Below are 18455 nucleotides of genomic sequence, written 5' to 3' on the forward strand. Positions count from 1 at the left end.
GTAACACAAATAGTTAAGCATTAGCTGTGGTGCAGGCTACGCTTTCTCGCTCCCTATCACGAGCTTGCCGAATTGCTTGGAGGTCTGAATGTCCTGCTTCATCCATGACATTTCAGCGTAAATGATGTTTCATAGCACTTTCATTTTTCGTATTCAATGCTTGAGCGCTTTCCAGCTTCTAAGCATACATCGGCACAGCTGAAGGTGCTATGACGACGACAGCATGGAGACAACGGCACGAGGACAATGGGATGACGATGAGTGCATGACGATGATGGTATAATGAGAATAGGATGATGAAGCTGGAAACGATCCCGATGGCTTCATGATGATGGTGACAATGAATGCATGACAATGGCGTCGTAGTCACGATTGAATGGTGACAGCATGATTGCAATGGAATGATAAAGAAGTACCGAAAGCGATATGACGATGACAGTACGACAAGAATAAGATGATGACTATGTGACGATGGCGACATGATGATGGCACATACCCAGTCGTATGACAACATACCCAGTGGCACATACCCATGAGAATTGTAAACTGCATTATCTCTGGTATCAGCCGACCACTGTGGACGGCACCAATGGCACAAAACTGAGCAATGAGCTAAGATAAGCTATTGCTTTGCAATTGAACCAGGCCTGAACAGGTGCCATGAACATCCATATGTAAAGGAAAGCTGCCGCATGAACTTCAAGGCGGCACTGCCACCCCACCTTCTTTCTTGTGCCTTTTCCAATTATTATTATTATTTATTAATTATTTATTAGTTTACTAATACAGCTCAATACAGCTGTTTGCCTTGAATGGCTGTTGCACTCTTACCTGAGAGCAAGCCAACATGTTGGTGACACGGAGAGACAGTGAAACACTTCCATGGCTGAGCAGATATCTTTTACAAAAAAGGACACACATACACGTGCACACACACACATAGCAATGGCCAGTTTTTGAATGTGTTAGTCTTTTTTAATCTTAGCAGATGACCCACGCGCTATATTTACACAAGGTCTGGGCACGTGATAAGAGAGACTGTGTGCACAGCAGTTGCTACTTGTTGTACGTCAAACACAGTTCATTTCACACGCACACACGATTGCACTGCAGACATGCGCACACAGCGGTCTCTTCTCTGCTTCGTCTTCCTTTACAACGTATTAAAGATGCAGCCATTGCCGAAAGATCTGGGGTGACAATGTGGGTTTCTCTGGTCGTGGACCAGTCATTGCAGCTGGCTTGTCTGGAGGCTGGACTGGGTGGGCAGTGGGCGAAGGGAGGGCTCGTAATGAATCGTGGGAGGAAGGGGATGGGTGACGGTCCTTTGTTTGTACAACACGCAGCTGGCAGACGTGCGATGACAAGTGGCCGCCCGACCGCGTGATGATGATGACTTGTTGGGTGCTGCCAGGCACAAACTCCGGCACCCACTTCGCGAGGCGAAGCGTTCCTTTCACGGTGACGACAACGAGGGCCCCAGGTGGCAGTCACTCATTGCTCAGGATGCTTTGTGCCGGTGCTCACTGCTAAGTTTCTTGCGATGGTGCTTGATCTTTCGGATGTACCCCTCGACAAATGCCTTGATTTTCATTGGGTTGATCTCGCCCTTTTTGTTGTGGCAGATCTGCAGTTGTTTGTTTTTTATTAGAGAAATAAAATGACGTCGCTATAGTGTACCATTCCAGTTTGTATGGCGCCTAATGGCTGCATCAATGCAAACTGTTTGTGGCAGAAAAAAGAAATGCAAATTGACCTTAAGTAGGTCCCCAACACATGTAACCTTGCTAAGGACTTTTTCGCGAATATGCTGCACTGCTATCCTCAATCAACAAAAGGCTCAGCATTCTTTTTGCAATCAGTTATGCCAACTAAGAAAGAACCTGCAATTTAAAAACAGGGTTTGCAGCAGTTTTTGCACAAGAATCACAGCATTTTAAGGACTTCCAAGGCATGACAAAACATTTTCAAGGACTAAGGCAAAATCATGCTTGAAAGGCTAATGACAATATTGTAGCTAACAGTGAGCAAGCTTTTTTTTTTTTTTTTGCAGCTAGATTAAGACAGGCACATGGAAAGAACTTAATGAGTGAACCATCACACGCGACCTATTTGTCCACTATCAGCCCCCACAACACTGCTAACAGAATCTGATAGTCTCAACCTGCGGATTGCACTAATTTTGTAGCCAGATGGTGAATAAGAGATGTTTAGACACTATCAAATTGCACCATTCTGTGAAATTAGCCACCTTGTCAGCTCTGATTCACTGAGAGCAAATACGCCTTCTCTCCGATTAGCTTAAAATGCCAACAAGGCAGAATTAGGCAGTGTCAGGAATAGTATCCAAAATCTGCAGCTGTGCTTAGCCAAAAACGAAAAGAGGTTTTAATTTTGATGAATATGTCATTGTGATATTCGAGGATATTCTAGGACGGTTACAAACCCGAGGAAAGTGCCTTTCATTGAACCAAGGTTTTTCTTGCAGCAGCTTCCCAGAAATGAGCCGGAGCACACCGATGTACAGTATAGTACTTCTATTATTTTGACTCCGGTTCATTAAATTTTTTCTATTAATTTGATCCCAACCAAACGTCCCCGGCCAGTGCCCATGCACTCTTCCATGGGTCCAAAATTTCATTAATTCGAATCTGAAATTGGCTTTTGACAAACAATTTGAACTTGGCTGGCCACACGCATGCTTCTGACCCCAATAGTGACCAAAGTGGTGACACCAATAGTGGCAGCATCTATCTTGGCAACGCTTAGGGTACAGTGAATGCACCAAATGCATGTTAATCTCCCATCAAAAACGCTATTTTTTGCCTGCCCCAGGAAGATATTAAAGTGAAAAAGGTAGCTCACAATGAATTATTACAGTATTTACCCTATTATAACACACACCTTTTTTTCTAGGATAATTCGTCTGAAAATTGCTTGTGGGATGCTATCCAATGTGAAACCAAAACTGCGTTTGCAGCTCTTGCAATAGCCTAGCCGGCATCATCACCATTGCCATCACAAGATGGCAGCCATGGATGGCGACAGGACAAGTTCTTGTACAGCTGTGACATACCACTTGTAGTGTGATTACAAAAGCACATTCAGATGTTCTTTTACATGTTAAGCTAGTGGTAACAAGTCGCGTCACATGTTCTCGGTGTTCCGGAAAATTGCATGCATCGCAAGATGAACTAGCGAAGTGGTTAGTCTAGGCGTCGACCACCATCCTGATTGCAATTTTCGCAATCAGGAAATCGTTTGCTAAATGCAAATTATCAAGCGTTCTATGGACCGTACGACAACATGCTCTGATTCTTCATAGACAGCGATAAAGTGCTGTTTGAGAGCGATGACGATAGACATTTAGCAAATAAATTTCCATTCTGTGAAGGTAAACCTGGCATGCATCGTTTTTCTTGCTGAAGAATCAAGTACATGTTCGCTTCCTACTTTGTTTAGGAGCTATAATGACATTTTTTACGTAAGTTTTCTCCATCGAACCAATATAAACTGAGTGCACATTTGATTTGGGGACATATGTGTTAGAATCGCGCAAGAACTGCTAAATAAATCAGCTGTGTGTTTTGGCGTAATTTTTCTGTTTTTGTTTCATTTGATCAATTTTGTTAATACTGTCGAGGTTGAATTAATGGTAGTCAACTGTACTGTTCAGGAGTACATGCAGTCAAACCTTGTAGTTTCGCCCAATACTAAAAATGCCTTTGTTATGTCTGATATTCGTTATAAACACACACAGTAATATTGACAAAGACAAATCTGCAATAGGGTGTATGTGAAAGAAGGGCAAGCATGGTGCTATGTACTGGCAATGCAAGTACCCAAGAGGCCAATGAAAGCAGCTGCTGAATGTCTGCCGAGCAGCCGGTCTGTCACACTGGCCAATTACTGAGCGGACGCTTTTGCTGCCGTCGCGGTTACAGACAATTCAAGGTTTTTCGTATCATAACACATATTCTGAGCCAGAAGCAAGGAACTAATCACTTTGCTGTAACCAATATTGCATAGAATGCTGCATTTTCAATATCATTATAGTAATATAAAACCAAAGTATGGCCACCATAACTTTACATTCAATACGTGGTTGTATCCAATAATTTGTTATATCCATGTTGATATTGCAGATGTCCAGCGTCAATTTGTTCACGCTTATTATGACAAATATGTAGATATTATGAGTACTTCAGCTATTACTTAACTTCTGTATACTTTTTTATCGATGAGAGGAGGCTCGTGTGTGCCTTGGAGTTCTTATGACAAGTTGCCTGCAGGCTGACTGATTGTTCTGAGTTACTGGTATCGTTACAGTTTTGGGTTACATCTTTGAAACCAAGCAGGTGCTTTAGTGTATTTTAACCTATAACTTTTGTCTACCTTGCCACATGAGGTGCCTGCAGCAAAGGTATAATGCTACTTCACCTGAAACCAATACAGTCAAACCTCATTATAACAAAGTCACATTTGACACGAAAATATGTTCACTGTATCCAACATTCATTATAAGCACATATTTGTTGGGCACTAGTATCAGCAAGAAAATTTTTATACTTACTTTCTTATATTTATTCATTGTCACATTAGTGTTGGTTGCAGTACAGTAGAATTCCGCAAATTCAACGTTTAATTGAATTTTTCAGTTAATTATATCCTGACCAAAGGTCCCGGCAGGTGCCCATACATTTATACTGGCCCAAGCTTCCATTATTTCAATCTGAAGATTGGCCTTGCCAATATAATTAAAACTTGACTGGTCCTTGTTATGCTGCATACTAAGAATTGAAAGAGGCCACTGTCACAGGACATGGTACACATTCCTTACTTATACATGCGTGCATGTGCCGTCTTCGCTTACAGTATGACCACATAGACGCTAAATAAGCATACTGGCAGCCATTTAGAGCTGTTTCTGACATTTCTGTGGCGATTTGGGCCCTCGCTTCGTCCACCATGCATGTCTCATATACGAGACCATTAACAGGGCGGGGCCTAGTACGTATTTCTAACTTATATGCACGCGTGCACCATGCCCTGAGAAGCAGAGAAAAACCATCTGTGTTTTGGGAAAGCTAGTGAAAAGGGAGGCAATACGATGAAAAACCACAAAAGTCAAGGGATACAGGGCCAACAAAAGAGCTGGCGTCTAAAACTCTGAAGGCCTGTAATGCACTCACGCCAAGGTCCTTCAGCTGTTGGCCGGCGTTGAAGTTAGCTCTGCACAGGACATTTGCCAACCCTCTTTCTTTAAGCCTTTAAGTTTTTTTTCTCGCAGACCCTTAACATCATTGAACTACTACAGCCAAGACAAACCAAGTCATGGGGGGGAACATTCCAAAGCAACTTGTGCGCTATCAGACACGTAGTGGCGGGTCTCGAGATTATACCTGTGGTGCAGCAGAATGTCATAGCCACTGAGCCAGACACTCAGCCAGCAACTGGCTGAGATAGTTGAATGCAGCACAGCAACTAAAGGTCTGGGCCCCTACCTTTGGAACAGATTTCCTTAGGATGTCCTTGTACTCCTCCTTGGAGATTTCGCGGCGATTGTAGTAAGGCTTGAGTGCCAGCTTCACTTCGTCCACCACACGCTCCTGCCTGTTAAGCTTCTTCAGGAACTGCAACAGACGAGGAGACCCTATAATCCAGGCACAAGAAGAAGACCTACCAAAGGCTTAAGATTCGTTTATCCAGCAAGAAAATTACAAAGAAATGGCACACAACATCAAGCACTAAGGTAGACATAAGGATTGTGTTGGGCAATAAAAATTAGTAAAAATAACAATAATTAAAATAGTAAACTAAGCCCTGCCTGCTACTAAGGTAGACAGAGGGCCCAAGTTATTGAAAGATGATCAATTTAGCAGTGTTCAGAGAATGAACTCGGATTGTCTATCCTTTGCTCTTACAGTCCTCCATCAATTTTCCGAAAAGGCTTGTGGGAAAGCACCTCTTTAGACCATACTACAGAAATGCCAGTTAAAAATGTACTTTCCCATTAGACAGCTGAATTTGACGGCTTTATTTGCCACATACCTTGCAGCATCCAGCATAGTATAATGCTAACCACCAGCACAGGCTGATTACGCATCACCTCTATGCAGCATTAAATATGCACTGTATACGACGCTGGCTGTGCAATTGCTCTCAGTATGTTATGACCTATGCTGTGCCAGATTGAGGTGCTGTTAGCTCAAACTGCCTTGGATTCGGGCAACACTGAGTGGTGCCATCACTCCTCTCTTTTCAGCATACAGTAGACTTCCATTAACTAGACTGGTTAATTCAATTTTTCGGTTAACTCAATCCAAGCTAAAGGTCCCGGTCGGTGGCCATAAATTCCTATGGGACCAAATTTCCGTTATTTTGATCCTAAAATTGGTATTCACCAGATAATTTGCACTTGACCCAGCACACGCGCACATGCCTGACTCCTCTGGTGACCCCTTTATGGTAGCATCTGTCTCGGTGGAGCTTAGGGGACGGACAGTGAATGCATTGAACACACATCAATCTCCCGTCAAAAACTCTTATTTTTGGCTTGCCTTTATAAGATTTTTCAAACAATAACCGTGGCTGTATTCACCCAATTCTAACATGAACCCTTTTTCTTTCAAGAAAATTGGGCAGAAAATTGCAATTGGACACAATACCAAAACTGCCTTTGCAGCTTTTGTATGCTTTATTGCATAACACAGATGTATTGCGGCAAAGCTGACTTAAATAATGCGGCAAAGCTGACTTAACGGGCAGCCACTGTGCAACACATATACAGACTCTAGCAAAGTTTGCCTGCTTAAACATTGAGTGAGCTTCGATTTCTGCTTTGTTTAGGAGCTTTAATGTAATTTCTACATTAGTTTTCTACCTTGAACACATAGAAAGTGGGCACGCATTTGATTTGGGGGCATGCTAGATATGGGAAAATATTTCCAAATGAATCAGCAGTGTGTTCTGGCAGTTTTTCTGCATTTTGCTTAATTTGACCCACCGGATAATTTGATGAATTTTGTCAGTCCCATCTGGGTCGAATTAACGGAAGTCAACTGTATTTACTTACGTTATGTTACATTGAGATTTGATGATGTATGGTGTTTAATGAAGCAAGGGCCAGGTATGGCCAAAGAGCGCCAGGCCAGTGTTCATGAGTTGACAATGGAGCAATGAATTGCGAAAGGTAGATGTGTCGTGGCTGTAAAAGGGCCTAAAAAACAATCGCTGTAAAATGCGTAAAATATATATCTAATAAAATTATGGCAATCGCTAATGAGGTGCACTATGAACACGAAAGGACAAATTGCAAGATAATAAGACAAACGAATATATATCACAGATAAAACTTTTCAAAACGCCCTACTGCCTTGACAGACCCTTTGAAACACAAGGGCCTGAAGGCGCGTGCTATGCAAACCTGCTATCGCGGCGACATCCTCTGGAGAGAGGATGCGCTACTATTGGGCAAATAACATGCAATACTACATCGCTTAGAAAATCCAGGACAGCTTTAGCGTTAAAGAGAGGTTCGTCGTCAAGAATCATAGCGGGATGGAGAGGGAGACGGTACCGGTACGCTAGAGGAAAGTGCCTTTTTCTCTCTCTTTCGGCTTCCCTGCACTCCACGAGGACGTGGAGCACGGTAAGCCTTTCTCCACATCTACCACAGGTTGGCGGGTCATTTCCTGTTAAGAGAAAATTGTGGGTGCCGTACGTATGTCCTATTCTCAGACGAGAGAATAGGACATTAGTTCTTCATATTTTCGTAACGGGATGCCAGGGACCTATCTGTGGCTTAACAAAGTAGAGCTTATTGTTCGTTTTGGCGTCCCACAAGCGCTGCCAGTGGCTTTGAAGTTTCTTTCTCAAGTAGGGCTTGAGATCTCTGGCAGGGATTAAAGCGGTAGGGTTAAGCGCTCGCGATGTAGTTGACGTGGCCATTTCATCAGCTAGAACATTGCCCTCGATGCCTCTATGGCCAGGCACCCAGCATATAATGACATGCTGGTTAGTTATGTACGCTCTACACAGAACGGCATACAGCTCAATGAGGACAGGATTTTTGTGCTTACAGAGCGATTTCACGGCTTTTACGACGTTTTGGGAATCTGTAGATATAATGGCTTTTTGAAGTTTTGATTTCCTTATATGCTTCACAGCCGACAACAGTGCATGGGCCTCAGCCGTAAGGATACTCGTTTCCGCGTGGAGTACACCGGATTCCGAGAAGGATGGGCCGACGGCTGCATAAGACACCCCAGCATGTGACTTGGAAGCGTCTGTGGAAAACTCTGTACACGAGTATTTAGATTGGAGTTCTAGGAAATGCATTTTAATGTATGCTTCTGGTGCGTGTCTAGTGACCTCTACAAACGATGTATCGCAATCTATGAGTTGCCACTGCCATGGAGGTAACAGTTCCGCTGGAGCCATAGGGCACTGTTCAAGAACTGGAACACCCATTTCCTCACTGAGGTTCCTCACACGCAAAGAGAATGGCTTTCAGTTATGGAAGAGTGTGGCAGTGGTCACATAGTTTATTGTTGAATAAGAAGTATGATCGATGTTCGCGTGTATTTTCAGATAATATGTAAAACTGCTATACGATCGCTGGAGATGAAGTGACCACTGATTCGACTCTACATACAGGGATGGGACTTGTTCTGAAAGCACCGGTCGCACATTGAGATTTGACATTTTATGCAAACAAGTACAGTCACTGATAAATCTTTCTTACATGGAAGGGGCTGCAAAATTTCCTAATTATCAGGCAGTCAGAAAAAACAAATTTGAATTAGAAAGAAATTGATTCTGTTGAATTTGAGAGTCAGCGCCAAAAGATATGGTTTTATGCCATGTCGACGATATCTTCACATCGGTGGTAAGAAGTGAAGCCAGCCATGCTTTCGCATCCACTCAGCCCCCACGGCTTATAATGTCTCCTGTAGTGAGACGACGCTATCAAGAAAAGTGCCAGCAGCGGGTCTGTGTCTGGTCGACGGGTCTGTGTACTGGTCTGTGTCTCACTTCGACGTGTCTCTGAAACTCGAGATTATGCAACCTCAAGCATTAAACGCGCGAGAAGACAATGTACCATGATGTCACACCATTTCGGCTCGCACAGTCTTTGCATACGTGGCAGATTACCTTTAAAACAGGGTGAGTGGGCTGGGTTGACAGTCATGAGCAGCTATGACCAGGCTATAAAAAGACGTGTGCCAACCTGCTTACATTCATTGTTACGGTATTCCTTCGCGCCGATAGAAAAATTTCATTATATTGAAATCGTGTATAAACGCACTTCATTACATTGAGGTTCAATATACAGTGGCACTCCTTTCATACATTTTTCAGTGAACCACAGGAAACAAACCTCACAGCCAGGAAAATGCAGCAGTGAGGAAAGCTCCAAAAACGGATGAAAACAGTGTAGTTCTGACTTGAAACCATTTATTTCTACTAAGTTGCCTTTCAAGGCTTAAAAAATCGAGAATGGGGGCTTGACGTTTCTTTCGCTCACTGGACAGCACCACGCGTTTCTCCATCACCTGGAAAGCCGCATTGCTGTCAGCGTCGCTTTGAGGTGCAACCTAGCTGCGCATGAGGTCCAGAGCTGCAACAGCTTCTGGAAAGCTTGGATCTGTTAAATCTCCGGAATCTTGTGCCTCGTGCTCATTGTCATCCTTGCAGGCATGGGCGTCGTCGCTCGCGACCGAGTTCGCAACGATCTCGGCAATGCACTAGCACTCTGACCTCATGACGGCGGTATCCACCGCGACATAGGCGTTTTACGAGACTCTGATGGCACCTAGCGCATCCAGTGCCCCACTGAGCTCTTGGTCATGAGCGGCTGCTGCTGACTCCTCAGGCTATTTATCTTGCACCGTGGCCGTTTCCACCTCCCCGTCCATGCAGAATCCATACTTCGCAAAGCAGTGCTGTGCGGTAGATGTGCATTGCATCAAGTACGGAGATGGACGCAGGCTTCCGTCCACGATCACTACGTGCCAGACAGAGCCTTACGATATACTTCCGATGAGAGTGCTTTAATTTCTTTATGATGTCCCCTCGTCTGGGAACCTAAGGCAGGTTGTGACTTTAATTTCTTTATCCAACAGCTGCAAATGGCATCTCGTGTTCGGCAGGAAAAACACACGCTTGATGTTCCGAACAAACAGCGGGTCTCGGGTGGGCTACACAGTTGTCAATAAAAAGGAGAACACTCCTGCATTGCAAACCCATCTTACTGTCGAAGTACTGAAAAAATTCTTCGAACAAAGAATAAGTCCTCCACGCATGACTGTTGCTTTTGTAGTGGCATGGCAGTAGGCGAGTGCTCTTCAAGCACCGTGGATTCCGATACTTTCTGATCACTGACGGCTTTAGCTTGTCCGAGCTGTCATTATTGCAACAAAGAAGCATGGTCAACTGGTCTTTGCTGCATTTGCATCCGAGGAACGCTTTGCCCTTCAGGCTTGGCGACTTTGATGGCTGCACCCAAAAGAAGAGGCCGGTTTCGACGGCATTATACATGTTGCGAGGCTCATACCGCTCAATTACCAAGGAAAGTATGACCTTCCAATCATCCACCGAGTCCAAGTTTACAACCGCCACTTCTCCGCTGACTGCCTTATAAGCAATGCCGTGCCTCTTTCAGGAATGGTCAATCCAGCCACATGACGCCGCAACGTCCACAATGTGCAGCCTGTCGGCTTTCTCCATGGCCTTCTCGCGTAAAATGCTTCGGTCGAAGTTCACACTGGCAGCACAAGCTTGCTTGAGCCACGACAGTAGTGCCTAGTCGAGGTTCCCACACTTGACGCCATGAGCCTGCTTAGCTTTTCCGGCGAAAAGTGTGACATTTCCTTCTATCTCGGCCCGCTTCGAGATGATGCCGTGATGTGTCGAGGGTGGTGGTCCGAGGCCCTTGGCAATGTTCTCTTTTCCTCCTTTCCATGCTGGTTCCTTGTCAACTGCGTTGAGTACGCTGAGCTTTTCCTCAAGGGGCTTTTAAAGCACCTTCCGCTTTTGCAACGCCATCAAGAAGGCATGACAAAGATCATGGTTCCAAGTTCCACAGGGTTTCATACAGTAATTACTAGAGGGAACTCTGGCGCAAGTGTCTGCAGGAGCTGCAATTCAGCCAGCATGGAAATTATCGTAAGTACATGGATTTGCCTAAACTTTGTCCTTCTGTTCTTCTGGCTCCACGACTTTGTATGTTCGTCATTTTCAACAAAGTACTGTGAATAAATGATTAAGTATACATTATTAAAATTGTCCAACGGCAGGATTCGAACACAGGACCTCTAGCACAGAAGCCCGATATCGAAACCATTACGCCACGGATGCATGCATCAACAGGTGGCATAAAACGCCTGTATAAATTTCTCGCGGGCGAGTCGGCATTTGAGACGCTGGGCGCATTTCAATTTGGCCACCTCGACAGGTTGAGCCACTACACCTAGTAGTGAGAGTATTCTGCATTTAGAAAAGTATAGATTGGTTTGAAATTTACGACAATGAAGACAGATAAAGCGTAATAAACAAAGCCACAACAGCAACTGAATCCACAAGTACCAGGATCACAAAAATCCATGTACGTCCCATCATTCCTATGGTGGCTGACCGATCGCAGCGCCAGAGTTGCCTCTAGTAACTATTGCATGAAACTCTATGCCAATTTCGGCAGTACCACTAGATGGCCATCTAGTGGTGGCGACTCCCACTTATGTGCCGCTCCGTGCAGCCAGTTCCATAGTCAAGCCAGGCGAAGGCTCGTCAAAAGTCAAAATGGCAGTTGGCGCTCTTTGCTTGGGCGGGTTTGGGGTGCCAGATTGCGACGTATTATACGGTAATGTTTCCACAGTTAGGATGCAACAGTGGAGGTTTTCAAAAAAATACATAGGATTCTATGTGCACTATGCCGGGAATGTGCAAAAACGACATAGCAGCTGGGAAAACGCAGCACCGGGGAACCTAACAGCGGGGTTCTGTGTACATGGTGTTCAATGGAGAAGAAGTAATAAAATGTAAAACATTTTGTTATGTTGAGAATTTCATTATACAGTAAAACCTCGTTAATTTGACCCCAATTAATTCGGAAAATTGGATAACTCGGACTTGTTCTCTGGTCCCGGCAGGTGCATGCATTATTTAATGCAATACTGCGTTGGCCGCGTGCCACCATAACTGCGTATCAACAGACCGCCCGTCCACCACGATTTAGCTGGTGCTCATCATCCTCGACAGCTTTGCACCGAGTTAAAACGAAACTACCGTTTGCCACAATAACTGCGGACGGTAACGCAGCCACTATCGACGCAATCATGGATGGCGACTGGACCAGCTCACTGGCGAAAAAATAATCGGGATGTGTGCACCGTAGTGAAAAGCATGTCTCAGATGAAGGCCCATGCCGCGGCCGGGCTGTGAAGGAAGTCGCGAGGCCGTCACCGCTACGAAAGCCAATAAATCACGAGATGGCGGTAATTGCAGCTTCCGCACTGCTTTTGCGCAAAATGGAAACAGAATTTCTTATTCATTCAGTAAATAAAGGTGTGTTGACTTAGTAAGCATCTGTTTATTGTTTTCTTGATACCCTCGATAATTCGACATTTGGTTAATTCGGACATTTTTTTCGGTCCTGTGAAAGCCGAATTAACAAGGTTTTACTGTATTTTTATTTCTTTCTATAGACACTTTTGGGGGAAGAAGAAGCAGAAAATGCCAATTCACAGTTCACGAATGCCAACTTTCAAATGTTGAATATGACAGGTCAAAAGCTTTTTCAGCCGTTGCACTCACCTTGTCCTTGACCTGCATCTCAACAGCAGAGCTGGGCAGTTCGTCGAGGATCTGGAGCTGGCTTTCGTCCATGCTGCGACTGCTAAACTTGGACTCCGACCGGCTCCGGGTCACATTCGATGAACCACCCTTGCTCTTGTCGACCACAAAGTGCACAACATGCTTAGCATCCTGTGAACTACTGCTGGTGTGCTGCCGCTTGGACTTGGAACTGCCTTTGCCACTTTTCCGCTCAGCTGGCAGAAGGGAGTCGAATGATGCTTTTTGCACAACAGGTGCTGGTTGAGGAGGCATCGCAGCAGGCTCCGGAGGGGAAATCGGAACGTCCGTGGGGGAGTACAGCGGTGGTGTCGAAACATCCATGTCCACGACACCCGTCTGCTCTGTCCCCCGCAACGCCGGTTCAGGGGGCAGACTGAGAGTAGTCGGAGCAGTGACTATGGGCGGGGCGGTAAGCCGCACGATTGGCGCAGGTGGTGGCCTCAGTGGCATGAGGCCCATTGGTGGGGGAAGAAGTGCACCGAGCGCCGGTGGCACGAACGGTGCCCTAAGGCCAAGGATCATGGGCGCCGCAGCTGGAGCCCAGGGACCAGCCAGACTTCCCACCACTGTAGTAAGAGGCCTTGCCGGCAAGAATGGTGGCGGGGGTTGCAACTGCAGCCCCGCCATGGTAGGGAGCACTGGCGGGCCGCTCACGGGTGCTGCAACTGTCACCGACGGCAAGGGCAGAGTCGGTGGCAAGGACGCTGCTGTTGCCATGGTAGTGCGTGCCGGTGGCTCTGGTTCTGGCGGAAGTGGTGGCAACTCAGGCTCAGGGGGTGGGCAAGGATCGGTTTCAGTAGCCGTTGCAACTGAGGCCATCGGCGGCGGCGGGGGGCTTGGGCTTTTGGTCGGCTCACACGGGTCATAGCTGTTGTCCTCTGGTGGCGATGGGGGCGACCGCGGTGACAGCTGTATGGCGGAGCTGCTTGACAGGATGGGCAGCTGGGGTAATGGCGGTGATGGTGGCTCCGGTGCCTGAGGAGTCGCTTGTGATGATGTCGGCGACTTGTCCGCGGCAGCAGGCGATGGGGGTGACGCGTGCACCTCTGGGGGTGTGCTTGGCTTGTTATCTGCAAAGCCATCACTCCCTGATGGCGAAGACGCTGATGCCTGATCGCCGAAGTCATATGCAGGAGATGCTGGTGACCGCTCCATCGCCTCTTGGTCGTCGTCCTGCTCACTCGCTTCACTTTCGTCCCTGCCGCCGTCATGGCCGATCCGATGATGGCGGCGTCTCCTTTTGGACGAACTCTCGTTAGCGTCACTGTCACTTCCATACTGCGGTGTGGCAGGTGAGGCCTCACGTTTACGTGACCTTGAGTCCCTGACACTAGGTTTAGGAAGTGCATCGGTATCTTTCAATGGCACAGTCGCCAATTTTGTTTCCTTCTTGCTGCGGTTGAAATTTACATTGATTATGATGCTGTCACCCTTGGCAATCACCTCTTTTGACTCGATGGGTGTGTGCTCTTCTGCCTCTTCCAAATAAGGGCTGGGTGACCGTTCTTTCCGCCGCTCGTGCTTATCACGCCAGTAGTCCTTCTCAACAACCACCTTAATCTTTTCTTCAGTTCGCCGTGGCTCCCTAATTACTTCTCGTGACTCCCTCGTTTCTCTGCCTTCCCTTGATTCCCTGCTCTCTCTCGATTCCCTGCTCTCTCTCGATTCTCTGCTGTCCCTCGTCACATCTCTTGATTCCCTGTTGTCTCTTGACTCCCTTGACTCCCTCGTATCCCTAGAATCTCTCACATCTCTCGACTCTCTTCCTCTACTACCATCATCCCTTGAATCCCGTGTTTCCCGAGAGCTCCGTGCTTCTCTTGAGTCTCGTTTTTCCCTTGAATCCCTACTGTCCCTGTCATCATAGCGTCTTGACTCTCGGTCATCTGCCCGACGTGAATCCTTGTGCTTGGAGGACTTCTCCGACGAGCGCTCGTCCGAGTGGTCTCTATGGTGGCGACTGCTGTGGCTGTGCTCACGGCGTTCTTTCGAGTTGCTCCGTCGTCGGTCCTTACTACTGTGGCGGGTCCGTTCTTTGCTGCTGCTGCCACTTCTACTATGCTTGTCTCTCTCCTTGTACTTGTCTCTGTGTTCTTTGTGCGATGACGACGACTTGCCGTCCTTGTGTGATGACCTCTCCTTTTCTTTGTCCTTTTTGTTCCAGTCGCGCTTCTTGTCAGGGCGAACGTAGAGCTCCCGGTCGGGGCGCCGTTCCTTCTTTTTTGGCGGTGGCGAGGGGGAGCTTGCCCTCGCCTCAGTGTCCTTCCGCGCTGGATTGTCAGAGCGCTCAACACGACTCTCTCTCTCACGTTTTTTGATGTCGCGCTCCTTGAACAACACCGTGTCATCCCGCTGTTTTCCGTCTCGATAGCTGCGCTCCCGTGAGTGCTTAGACAGTTTCTTCCAGCTGATATCACTGCCCGAGTCTACCCGGCCCAACACACTGGTGCGCTTTACTTCCGCATGCGATGTCACCACCACACTTTTGCCATCACCTCCAACGCTAGATTCGCTATCAGCAGCATGACTCGCCGCTTTGTCGCCCCTCTTGATCTTGGGGATCCGTGGCAACTCAGAAATGTTGATACGTGGTGCCAACTCAGCCGGGTCATTTTCAGGTGGCTCCACATCTTTCCGTCGCCGGCTCGAAGAGGATGGCGAGCTCTCCTCAATGATCTCACCTTCTTCACGGTCCTCATTGCTGCTGTTTGTTCGTCGGTGACGACGGTGCTTCCGGTGATGACAGGTCTCCTTTTTGTGCTTGCTCTTCCGCTCCTTACGCTGCGGCTGCTCCTCCCCCGGCTGGTCACATCGCCAAGGTTCCTCCTGCTCCCTGACAATGGCCTCCAGGTTGTCCACCAAGCCATCTGTACTACCCGGCTCTGATATATCTTCCATGCCATTGCTGGTATCCTCAATGAGGCCTTCTTCTTCGGATGAGGAGATATCCTCAGTATCTAGGAGGTCACCAAGGAGGACACCACCATCATCTTGCTCCTTTGATTCTTGCGGCACCGGGGAAGCGATGTCCTCGCCTGGTCCACCCACCGTCAAGCTGCTCTCTTCCTGCTCCTCCCTCTCCTCCTCTTCTGGCTCGGCTTCGGGGCTCTCAATTTCTTTTGGAGAGGATGAGTTGTCTTGGGTGTCGTCTTCTTCACCCTCATCGACACTTGCAATCACCTTTTCTTCGTTTTCTTGCCCATCTTCGTTTTCTTGCCCGTCTTCGTTTTCTTGCCCATCTTCGTTTTCTTGCCCGTCTTCGTTTTCTTGCCTGTCTTCGTTTTCTTGCCCGTCTTCACCTCCTCTTGTAGGCTTTGCCATTTGCTCATCTGCTGGCGCTGCTTCAGGAGAGACAGGTGCTGAGGATTCCTCTCCACTCTCAATTGGTGAAGCGCCAGGAACCACATCTTCTGATGGTGATGCCGGCATGTCAACAGGAGCGGGAGGTGATGGCGTTCCTTCTAGTGGAGATGACAGACAGTCTTCAGCTGGGGGAGATGCAGGCGCATCTCGCACGAATGAGGGGCCCTCTTCTGTGGGGGACGCTGGAGTGTCTTCCACTGGCATGGAACCTGCTTCTTCCTCTTCAGTGTTCATCTGTGAGTTTTCTTCCTCTTCAGCTAACGGTTGCACTTCTGCTTTTTCTTCTTCCTCCTCCTCACCATCTCCTGCTTCTTCTCCACCATCATCGCCCTCTTTGGCTCCACTACTTTCATCTTCACGCTGGTCACCATCACTTGAGTTCCCATTCTCAACTATTTCCAGGCCACCCTCTTCATCTGATGCCTGTGACGTGGCCCCGTCATTCTCGGGTGATGGACTCCTCACATTGTCTGTTTCCAGGATGGGCCCTTCCTCCTCACTCTCATCAGCTGCTTTTGAATTATCATCTGCAACTTCATCCTCCGGCACCTCAGCAGCATTTTCTTGCTCATCAATGACCAGCTCGTTTTCACTCGATGATGCTTCCTCATCATGGTCCACAATGCCTGCTGGGACACGTCGTGGCACACTCTCTCTGCCAACGGACGCTGCTGCAGACACTCTCGTTGGGCTTTCACCATTCACTGAAGGTTCTGTATCATCTCCATTATGATTCACACCATCCCCCCCACCACCACCACCACCACCACCACTATCATCACCATCGTCAATGTCACTATAGATGTCAATGTCGTCGTCTTCCTCCACTGGGCCATTTTTAGTCCGGTCCCGGCCATTCTTGCGTACATACGCATCTGGTGGAGATGGAACCATCAAGTTGTGGTAACTACCACAGCCTTCCCGTTGCGCATGGTCATCATGCAGACTAGGTGTTGTGCCGTTGCCCCCCGGCGCACCATCATAGCTCGAAGTGTAGCCTCCCCCACTTGATGCTCGTCTGCTGGGAGTCTGGTTTGCTGAGCCTGTTGAATGGCCACCTATGCTTGAGGGCGGAGGAGAAGCTGGGGATTCAGCAGGGGAACCAGGAGGACTTCGGGGGCACTTGCGTGCTGATGAAGGCACCGCGCGCAGGTCAAGAGAGCCATCACGTTGCACAACAGCCCCCGCGAGACCTCCTTTGGAATGGAACACAGACTGCATCTCCAGGATGCTGCCCAGTAGGTCGCCGCAAGCTGGAGGTGGAGAAACTTTGGCCAGAGCTGCACGTACCCTGCAAGCAGTGGGTACACGCAGCTTTGTGATTAACTGGTTTAGCAGCACTTCCCGAGTGGGAATGTGCCAGGGTACAGTTGAACCTCGTTATATGTATTGAAGCTACATCTGATGGGAAAATTACGTGTTTACTCGTGTAAGGCCCACCCTTCTTTTTTTCCTGATGTCTTACAGGATGCAGGCCTTAAAGGAGGCAGGCTTATGGCTGCTCAATGAAGCCTCAAACTGCACTCAGACTGCCATGCAGAATAAAGCAATGACTGGCAGCCAACTATGAACAGGTTTACAGACGCCGACCGTTTTTCGTACACGGAAAATATTGCGAAAATATCTGAACAATCGAGCCCATCCGTAAAAAAAATCAATTGCAATGGTAAAATTTACATCATTGCTGTCAATATTTGTGGCACAAAATGTTAGGGAATGTTAAACAAATAGAAAGAGTGCCATAAGGAGGATGCGATGCTCTACTTGTCCATTTCATTTTTTTTTTCAATTCAAACATTTGACATAACAAACATCGACAGCTATGCACCAACTAGCCCTACATGGTACTTTGATTTCGTTGTTTTTTAGGTCACCAGCAAAGCAGAAAATTCTATGGCAGACTTTTGCTCTCTGTCCTGCTCCATTTAAAATGAATATTTACTTAAAATTTCGTAACGGCCGAGGACATCAGCAGGTTTTGGGTTCACCCCTCAAGCAGTTTCATGTGCATCACAGGTCATTTGTGACATGCAGATACGGCTATGTGATCTTGATTCTGCAACACTCAGAAGAAAGTTTCAGCAACTGATGAGCGAAACTTTTTTGCAAACACTATTTATTTTTCATGAAGCAAGTCCAAATTCGTAAACGTTACAGAAAATTTGGGTGAGTTAAAAGATATGCTCATTCCAAAGTATGGCCTCTGCATTCAATACAGTGAGCCATAAGTACCG

General features: G+C 47.1%; 1 protein-coding gene across 3 annotated transcripts in view; it reads right to left on the reverse strand.

The window, feature by feature from the left end:
- Positions 1-878: 878 nt before the first annotated feature.
- LOC119450173 (PHD and RING finger domain-containing protein 1) overlaps positions 879-18455 on the reverse strand; it is a 52249-nt gene continuing 34672 nt past the window's right edge. For all 3 annotated transcript variants that reach the window (XM_049665681.1, XM_049665683.1, XM_049665682.1), the window contains exons 11-13: positions 12817-17512; positions 5505-5633; positions 879-1627 (exon numbers count right to left, since the gene is read on the reverse strand). In XM_049665681.1, coding sequence (XP_049521638.1) covers positions 1502-1627; positions 5505-5633; positions 12817-17512 — 4951 coding nt within the window. In that variant the 3' untranslated portion in view covers positions 879-1501. The remainder of the gene's footprint in view (positions 1628-5504; positions 5634-12816; positions 17513-18455) is intronic.

The sequence above is a fragment of the Dermacentor silvarum genome, chromosome 4, assembly GCF_013339745.2.
Source record: "Dermacentor silvarum isolate Dsil-2018 chromosome 4, BIME_Dsil_1.4, whole genome shotgun sequence".
NCBI lineage: Eukaryota > Metazoa > Arthropoda > Arachnida > Ixodida > Ixodidae > Dermacentor > Dermacentor silvarum.